The sequence below is a fragment of the Populus nigra genome, chromosome 5 (genome assembly GCF_951802175.1).
Source record: "Populus nigra chromosome 5, ddPopNigr1.1, whole genome shotgun sequence".
In the NCBI taxonomy this organism is placed as follows: domain Eukaryota; kingdom Viridiplantae; phylum Streptophyta; class Magnoliopsida; order Malpighiales; family Salicaceae; genus Populus; species Populus nigra.
Window position 1 is genome coordinate 6,566,755 of NC_084856.1, and position 10,222 is coordinate 6,576,976.

A 10,222-nucleotide genomic window follows, 5' to 3' on the forward strand; every position below is an offset into this window, starting at 1 on the left:
TTATTTGTATAGTCAAGCATAATAATAATAATAATAATAATAATAATAATAAAATGAGAAAGTGCACGAGCATGCCTTTTGTTTTTGGCCTAGGAATTTATTCATTAGGCCGGCACTTTTGGGCTCCTTTTTAAAGGGCTTTTATTTATTTATTTTTTAAATTCATTTAAATAAAATTAAAGATTTTTTTTTAAAATCATACACCAATAATGATTTTTGGATTATGGTGGGATATTTTTTTTGTTGCTTAATGTTTTTAAAGATAATATTTTTTTTTCTATGAAGTTATCTTGATCTTTAATTCAAGTTATAGATTTTAATAAGTAACCTGAGTTGACTTAGATTTTTTTTAATTTTTTATTTAAATAAATTTTGTTTATAATTTTATACCTTGATAATGGGATGGTTAGGACAGGTTCGTTTATCTTGTTCTACTTTATTTCCTTATTTGGGCTAGTTACAACCAAGAGCCGGGTATCATTGTCATTGTATCTGTATCTTTTCCACTCAAAACTTAATCACATTACATTGTGGGTCATATGTCAAGTTAGTTTTTTTTAAAGTAAAAAAATTATTTAAATATTATTAATTTTTTTAACAGAAAAAAATTATGTAAGGATTTACTTGATATAACGCGGTTGACTTTACTAATAAAAAAATAACCCATACAATCCGTGAAAAAATTTCAAGGTGATATCTTTTCTTAATATTAAAATAACAATATATTGGATTGACTTGGGACAACCTGGTTTAACGTGTCAAATTCATGACCTAGGTTATAAGATTATGATAACCCTATAGAAAACAAATCAAAATAAATTATGAAGCGTAATTCCCAATCAACTCAATATTGAAGAATGAAATTGATAAAAAAAAATGAATTAAAAAAGACCTAAATTAACATGTCATACTTGCAACCCGGATAATAAGACCACGATAACTCCATGAAAAGCAAATCGAAACAAATTACGAATTCCAATCTCCAACAAACTCAATATTGAAGGATGAGATTAAAAAAAATTAATTAAAAAAAGGACATAAAAAACAACTTTAGTCAATCCACCAAACCCATGACCCAGGTCATCAAACTGAGATAACCTTATATAAAAAAAATAAAAAAATGACCTGATTAAACCTGGGTTAACCTGTCAAATCTACAACTTTAGTTTTGAGACTGAGATAACCCTATACAAAGAAAGTAAAAAAAAATTAAAGAAACTTAATTCTCAATTGTCATGTGGGACCTAATGTTGAACAATGAAATTTGTAAAAATCTTAATTAAAAAAATGACATAAAAATAAGCCAAATCAACCCGAGTTAACCATTAATCACTATTCCTGGGTCATGAGATCAAGATAACCTAATGAAAAATAAACCATAATAAATCATAAAGTCTAATTCCCAATCAAACACAATATTAATTAATAAAATTGAAAAAAAGTCAATTGAAAAGAGAGAGAGAAAAAATGAGTCAATTGAATTAACCCGTCAAATCCGCAACTCAGGTCATGAGACAAGGACAACCCAATTAAAAGCAAGTCCAATTTTGAAGGACCCGTGACCCAGGTCATAAGACTAATATAACCTTTTAGAAAAAAAATTTAAAAAAACAACAACCTGATTTAACCAGGTTAAATGCCAAAACTTGTGACTTTGATCGTGAAACCATGATATTTTCATAAAAAGCAAATCACAACAGATTATGAAGCTCAATTATCAACCAATCCAATATTGAATGATAAAATTAAAAAAAATCAATTAAATAAAAAATATAAAAAACAACCCGAGTCAACTCGGGTTAACTCGTTAAGCATTATTCTCAGGTCATAAGACCAGGATAATCTAATTAAAAGTAAACAAAACAAATCATGGAGTTTAATTCTCAATCGAATTAATATTAAAGGATGAAATTGAAAAAAAATTAAGAAAAAAGAAAAAAAATCCGAGTCAACTAGGTTAACCTGCCAAACTATATTAACCCATCAAACTTAAGATCCGTGTCATGAGAGTATGATAACTAAATAAAAAAAATCCTAATATTAAAGAATGAAATTAAAAAAAATCAAACAAAAAAAAAAGTAAAGCAAAGCACTATTCCAATGAATAATGTTTTGTGAGGAGGGATATAATAAAATCCCCTCCTCTTCTAGTTTATAGTTAATTTACATCCTATAGGCTACACTAGTATATTGGTCTGCAATTCATCGCGGGTTGGATCAATTTTTTTAAAAATATAAAAAATATTAAGAGCACAGATTTTTTTTACATTGTTATTAAACCTGATTAAATAGGTTAATTTTGAAATATCCCTACTCAAATCTTTGCCTAACTTAAGTTTTTAATTAAACCGCGTGAGAGCTAGCTCGACTTAAATCGATCTATTTTATAGGTCCAAATGCAATCTTGATGATGATCGATAAAAACATGACTTATTTTTTTAAAAAAAACTTTAAGATGATATTTAAAAAAAAACAATATTGAGAAAATAACAGATTGGATCGACCTCACTCCTCCTATGACCTGGGTTATAGACTCTATTGGGTTTAATAATTTTTTTTATTTAATTATATGATAAAAATAAATGGTCATAAAATTGAGCACTAGCCTAAAAATAGACGTTTATTTGAGATAATTATCCCTAGAAAGCAAACAAAAATAAATAATCTAGTCCATTTCCGAACCAATCCAATATGAAATAAAAAAGAAATAAATTAAAACCAATTAAAAGACCAAAAACAAATTTTTTTTTCGGTGGGTAAACTCGTCAAACCTATGAATTGGGTAAGCCAGACTAGTACATTAAATCTATGAATTAAGTTATGGATTCCACTAAGATTACTTTCCAACAATTTATTTTGCATTAAGGCAAATCCGATAAAAATTCCTTAACTTCACAAGATTTTTCTGAGTTGAGATCACAACTTTCATAACGTTTTCTGAATATGAACAAAAAATCTGAGATGATGCAACTAACTGATGAAAATTACCTTAGAACCAAGACTAGAAAATTACTGCAAATAACTAAAGTACATTGTTATGTAAATAATATGGAGAAACTTGTGTCAATTGTGAGACTCTTTTTTAAAGGATATATAAGAGGATCGCCCATTTAATGAGGATTCCAACACAAATTTCAACAGTCAAAGCCCTATTGCATTTCTAGGACCAAAACTACAAATGTTTCACTTTCAAAGATATTAACATGACCCCTACCATAAAGCATGCTCAAATTTGAATTTCCCAAATAGCCATTATAAGGTTTATTGCAACAATTATGTTCATTTCCTTTTTTTTTTTATAAAAAAAATCCCTATCTCAATTTCAATCTTTGGCGATATATTTATACTCTTTTATGATCATTAGTATTTTTATTAAAATTTCAGCAAGGTTTCCCTTTAAATAGACCATTCTCAAATTTTCTCAATATATAAATCACACATACAACTCAATATAAACATATAAATCACACAACTATACATGAATGTTAAAAGATTGATTATGGTTGAGTGTTAATAAGGTGATTATGTAATTGCTATCGAGTCATGTACACACACACACACACAAGACAATTAAAATTAAAATTAACATAAATGATGATTAAAATTATAATCATAAATAATAGCTAAATAATATAGTTAAAGTTTGTATACACCTCCAAATAACATTAATTAATATACATGTAATAGTGCTAATTACTGAGACAAACATGCAAACAAACATGTTTATGAAAACACAAAAAAAGAAGTTATATTGATAATCTACCAAAATATTGATAGTCTTTACTATACTAGAAGATCCTAAATTATCGATCATGTCCTGTTATACTTCCATTCACATTTTTCATTTTTGATCCCATCATCTTGGATATCAAACTGCATCAATGATACTCATTATATCACCAAAGTCCACATGAATAAACTCACAAGTAATTATGCATTTTAAGTAAATAAAAACTAAAACATATAAATATTATACCTAGTCTATGATAACAAAAGTAAAGTAAGACAAAAATTACTCCTAACGCGAATGAGATGGCCCTAAAAAATGCAACAAATCATTATGAGTAATGAAACAACTATAAATAATAACTATTACATTGAAAAATATCACTACATCCTTTTTTCTTGTTTCAATCCAACACTTCAAACATTATTCCACAAAAATTGATTTCCTCTTAATGCATTTTCTCCCATACTCCTTATATTATTGTTGATCTTCTAGAAATTGAACAACATTTGTAACGTCAACATCAATTACTAATAAATAACATTTCCTAACACCTTAAGAATGATCAATCAACAATATCTTAATACCAGATCACTAGTATCATTTGCTATCATTCCATAAATAGCTAATCCAAATTTTGGAAATATGCTAATGCAAGGTATCCCCTTGATATCATTAGCTTTCTCTATTTTCTAGGAATAACGAATTAAGTTCATTTTTGTTCTCCTGATTTTTTAGGGTTATGCCGATGCTAATAGCATTTAGTTGCCCTTACCTGAGATCGACTAATCAAATTCAAAATAATATTGATATCAATATTGAGCCATTGATATAATTAGCTATCCGAACTCAAAATAGCTAATCAATTCCTTTTAGATACTTTAATTCGTTAATTGATAATATTAATGTCAAGGATACCTTGACATCATTAGCCTCCATTTCAAGAGTAACTAATGGCTTTTGGATACCACAATCTCTCTTGTACCATAAAGATTTAATCATAATCACCCATTCAACCCCTATTGAAAATTCCATTTTAACTTCTTATTTTCATCCCAGCATAGCCAGCCATTGACTCTACAAAATACAAAGTTTTTTTCTTTATAATTTGTCTCAATTTTCTTCAATTTATCACTAATTGCATATCTCATAAATCACAATCCAATCATATTAAGATTTAACATTATAACTATGTGATCACAACATTTCTTCATCATATTCAATTTCAATATTTAATTCCATTTCAATAATCATATGCATTATGCTACAATGCATAATTATGCACAATTATAAATATTAAACCCACTTAAATTCATCCTTCCATTCTTTCTTACTTATCCGGCCTTTTTGACCGTTAATTCACCAAGTTTTCTACTTCAATAACAAGTGATTTCACATATTTCTTAAGTATTTTATCCAATTTACTTTATCACAAGTAATTTGTAAATTCCCCGAAATTATTCAAGAACCTTAATTAAGTAAAAATCTAAAATTTAACATTAACATGTTAACTATTTAAATTAATGAGAGCATTGAGGTTTAAAGGTGCATTACCAACCATGATGGATAATTAAACCTTTCCTTAGCAAACCAATGTTCTCAATTCTCTTTCCTCGTCCAATCTTCTCTCTCTTTCTATTTCTCCAACCATATCTCTCTCTTTCTTTCTCTCTAATTTTTCAGCCTCCACGGATGTCTCTCCTCTCTCCAATCTTTCCTTTTCACCCTGCACACCACACCATCTCTCAAGAGAGAAGAATAAGAAATTAAGGAAAAAAAGATGAAGACTATCGGCCCCCCCTCTCTCTTTTCCTTCATAATTGCACGCCAATTTTTAAAGGGAAAAAGGAAGAGTTTTTGGCTCAATACCAATCTTACCTTTACTTATTGTTTATATGTTATTTTACCTGAATTCCAGTAATATCCTGAGGCCTTTGAGAACACCTATCAACCCAATGTTTAATGTTGTGTTAAGAGATTACTTGTATATCTTTAGTATGATCCAATGATTGGACTGAAAGTTATAACTGATGATGTAAAACTAGTCAGCAAGTAATTTTCACGCCAAAATCCAAATTTATGAGTTATTTCACCTACTAAAATCATCAACATTTTCAAAATAATTAATTAGAGACTTACATCCATATTTATAATAAATTTATTCTTCAGATTTCATCTCTTTACAAGTTAAAACAACACAATCGTACACAAGCTTATACAGGTTGTTAGAGTCATTCACGCGTAAAATCATATATTATTTGTTTAAAAATTTCAAATTACTTTTCTAAATATTTTCACTCAAATTTATAAAAATAAATATCCATATTAATCACTAATTTATCAACCTTCCAGGCTACAGGTTCATACCATGCCCTTCATATTTACAAGGTCATATTTTTTAGATTTAGATCCATTTATAATACTGAGTTTAAGCTGACCACGTCAAGTTTCATTAAACCTTATCCTAGAACATCTATAGTCGGTAAATGTTTATGGACGTTTGTTGTTTTTGAATCTTTAGATATGAATTTCGGAGGTTGTTTTTGACTTTTTCATTCGATATTAGCTTCTATCACGATATAAATATCCTCGACTTTTCTCTATTCCTTTGCCCACAGAGCCATAACTGATAACTCTTGTCGAGTGAAGCAAAATAAAAGAAAAATCGTGTCGATGGCATTGCTACATGGACTCATATCATTTCTCAATTTACCTAGCCAACGGGAGGCTGACGCTGGTCGGTTCTATACTTAATTAAGACAAAGGGTATTGATTTTTATGTCCGACCAGGCACGCGACGGGTGGATAAGCTCATAAGCATAAAACTTGTCGGTGTGATTTGCACATTGTCTGCCGCCGTCTAATGAAATCGTGGGATTAATGCATGGATACTTCTTTGAAAAGTTTTTTTTTTTTATTAATATAGATATTCGGGATAATTTATTAATATTTTAATTAATTTTATAAATTTTAAAATTAATAATAATATAAATTCTCATAGCTCTGAAAGGAATCCAAAATCTTACCGGTTAATTTATTTTTTAGGATTTCTGCTTTCTTTCTTTTAGCTCTAGTCTTGCTTCGATGCAGCTGGAGATAGGTTATGAATATTCAAAGAGTTACCATTATATTCCAAATTTCCCCTAAAATAGCTACATGATTTTCCAAAATTACTGCACCGTTTTCGAAATAGACGTTATATTTTATACTCCGTATATGATATAGCTTTAACTAAATGCTGGGATATTGAATAATGGATCAGAAATAGATCTAATAAATTAATAAATAGCTAGTTAAATAATTACAAGTACTGGATTTGATTATATGGCTTGCCTTTAGTTCTTATGGAAGGCAACGCACGTAGAAGGACCAAATAGAGTACTACCTATTTCGTAGATTTACCTGGGATTACTCTTCATGCAATCTTACTAGTAGTTGACTCCTCACATCACTCAAGACGTGCACGCAATGCCTTTTAGCTCGAAACTAAAAATTAGACGTTACAGTATACATTATAAAAACATCGGTTCATTGAATCTGCATTTTTAGCGTGAAAAATCATGTTTTGGTACTTGGATTCTTTATATTTGGTCTATATATGTAGTTTCTGGTGCTTGTGTTTCAGTCATAAATCTCCATTTTCTTACATTTAATAAGTTTATGTGAGTTGATAGAAGAGGGAGAATGTCCTAAAAGAAAGAGAGGAGAAAGAAAGCTTGGGGTAAAACATATTCTGGCAAAATAAAAAATTAATGTTAATGAAATTGTCTTGGGGATAAGAGTTTGATATAGATTGTTTTGATATTCTATTATATTAAAAAAATACATCAAAATCCAAGATTTTTTTATTTGATTTGATTTTATATTTTTAAACTAATTAGAGAGTATTTTGAAGTTGAAAATAGAGTTATTGAACTCAATTAAAATCATTAAAAAAATTTATAAAATGCTCCTAGTTTTTACTTAAAAAATCATGCGAATAATATTTAAAAAATATGCATAATTAAAACAAAAACAAACATGTAAAAAAAGTGAATTCTTGCTGAAAACACTCCTTTTTCTTCATAATTTCAATTATTAATATTTTTATGAATATATATTTTAATTATCATAAAATTAAATTTAATAAAGTGCCATGCCACATCATTGGGTACTACTAGTATATTACTGTAAAAATTAATAAAAAAAATAAAGGAGGAAAGAAGGAAGGTGATAAATTTGGCTATAAGAGTCGTACGATGGACAAACAAACAATCAACCTCTATTATAATAATAATTACCTCCCGTTAACAACTCAAATATGGACACGTGTAATTTAAAGCAACACCACCACGTGCAATAATAATGCAATTTAAAGTTGTTTAGTAATAGTATTTGACACTTAATTACTCTTAATTATGTAAATTAGTTAATAAACCCTTTAGTTTTCCGTTTTAAAACCTAGTCGTCGTCGTCTTCAGGAAAGAAAAGGACAGCCGAGGCGCCAATCCCATCACCTTTTCATTGTTTTGATTCCTCTCCCAGCAGCCTCTTCTTCTTTGCAAAAACACTCTCACTTGTCTCTTTTGAAGTTACTTCTTGTCTTGAACTTGGTTAGTTTAAGTCACCCGATTCAGGCTGGACACGTTTCTTACAAACCAATTACATGTAAAGAGTACTGCTTTGATCACCATTAACTCAGTAAATATTCTGTCATCGATCGTTTGAGTCTCAATCACGATCACAGCCGTTGATCAAGGAGGAGAAATGGAAAAATCTACGGCTTTCAGGGAAGCTTACCTCAACGGGAATCACCATCATTCCTTTTCTTCTTCCTCTGCTTCTCATAGACATGTTAGCTACAGGTTCTTTCTCTTCCTCTATATATGGATCCTTTTTATATGGGGTTCTTTTTTTGGAATTGAAATATTGTGTTTATGATGGGAGCATTTTTTCTTTTTTTTGTTGTTGATTCAAATTAGCTGACTGTCCTATGCTCTCTGTTTTATATTGGAAATTCACCGTATTCCATTCACGTTCAAATTGAGGCAGTGTAGGACATCTGATTTACTATGCCTGGCTTCTCCATGATAGAACCCAGGTTTCTTTTCAAGTTTCTTAATAAGCTTGTGAGAATTGATCTAAATGGATGTAAAATATGAGGCTAGGTTGATATTTGAAGTCAATTCCTAAGCTTGAGAACCAAAAGTCGTCGTCTTCTTTAAGTTTTGAACAATGTCTTGGGAGGTTAATACTGATACAGAACTTCAACATAATTCTTTAATGGGTAGCAGGACAAGTGTTATGACCAATCAAATTAGGTGAACACCTCTGGTTTTACGAAAAGGCGCATTTAAATTTCCCCTTATAGGAAGAAGTTCTTTTCTACATCCCCGCATTCATTATAAAAGCTGTTAGTTCTGCCTCTTATGCGCAAGATTTTCATTGTGCATAAGGCCATTACAGAAATGGTCCTATTAAGGCGATCGGATGAGTTGTTGATCCTCTATTGCCTTTTTTACTGAAACTGATGGAAAAAATGACTTGAGAGAGAGGATAGGATAGAAATTTAGTTGTAGTCACATTAACATATAAGACAGTATCCATCCATAGACATGTTATGTGCTTTCTACAGTATCCATCCATAGACATGTTATGTGCTTTCTAAAAATTCTTTATTGGATCATTGTGGATTTGGTTGTTTCTGCATTGGTTGTGTTTTTCTAAGGATATATAGAAAATAAAATGGAGGAACTTTGGTGCAGCTGCGGTATCTGCGGGTATGAGTTGAACTTGAGCTCCTCCAATCGAAACACGTCAACAATTGGCTCTAAATATGGGAAATCCATAAAGCGAGGGAAAATCTCATTCTTCTTCATCGATGAGAGTAGATTTACTCAGGTTGATGAATTCCAATGCTTTCCCTTCTTTTCAAAAAACTCACTTGGTTTGTTCCGCCAGAGAACTGCACTTCTTTGCCGCAAGTGTGGTAATCACATTGGAATTGCTTATGCTGATGAAGCTTCAGCTTATCCACTTGTAGCAGACGGATCTGACTCTTCCTCAGTCAGTGAAGTTTTCAAACGTCGAAAATATGATGTTAAAATCCGTGCCTTGCAGCCTTCTTCTGCCGAGCAGTTTAGCATTCCACTTTACACCTGATGTATTGGAGCAAGCCTCTTCATGTTTTATGTTAATCAAATGATATCAATTATACGTCGAAAACTATGCCAGAAGTTTTCCCGTGACACTTTCATATATATGCGTTTGAGTCCTCCTTTAATTTTGTTCTTTGTGTGTATTTACTGTCATACATTAGATGGTGACTTGTACAGAGCACTGTTCATGAGCATTAAAGAGAGCAAAGTAGAGTCTGAAGGGACCAAAGTCCATAACCAATCCAGATTTGACTGTAGAATAGTAGTATGATATAAAGAATCAAGTTAAATGCATCCGTGTGGAGGTGTTGGGTTTCTCTATATATATATATATAGAGCAAAAACTGTAAATTTAATT

At 30.2% G+C, this 10,222-nt stretch overlaps 1 protein-coding gene across 1 annotated transcript; it reads left to right on the forward strand.

Moving 5' to 3' along the window:
• The first annotated feature begins 8,166 nt into the window (after nt 1-8,166).
• LOC133694317 (uncharacterized protein At4g08330, chloroplastic-like) lies at nt 8,167-10,072 on the forward strand. The gene is made up of 2 exons (XM_062115807.1): nt 8,167-8,571; nt 9,472-10,072. Exons 1-2 carry the CDS (start codon nt 8,474-8,476, stop codon nt 9,866-9,868), a joined length of 495 nt encoding a protein of 164 aa, XP_061971791.1. The 5' UTR covers nt 8,167-8,473; the 3' UTR covers nt 9,869-10,072.
• Nucleotides 10,073-10,222: the final 150 nt, after the last annotated feature.

Bases quoted from the DNA above. Each gene is read 5' to 3' on its own strand.
- LOC133694317 (XM_062115807.1), top strand. From the start codon at position 8,474: ATGGAAAAATCTACGGCTTTCAGGGAAGCTTACCTCAACGGGAATCAC. The intron at 8,572-9,471 runs GTTCTTTCTCTT...ACTTTGGTGCAG, and splicing joins CATAGACATGTTAGCTACAG to CTGCGGTATCTGCGGGTATG.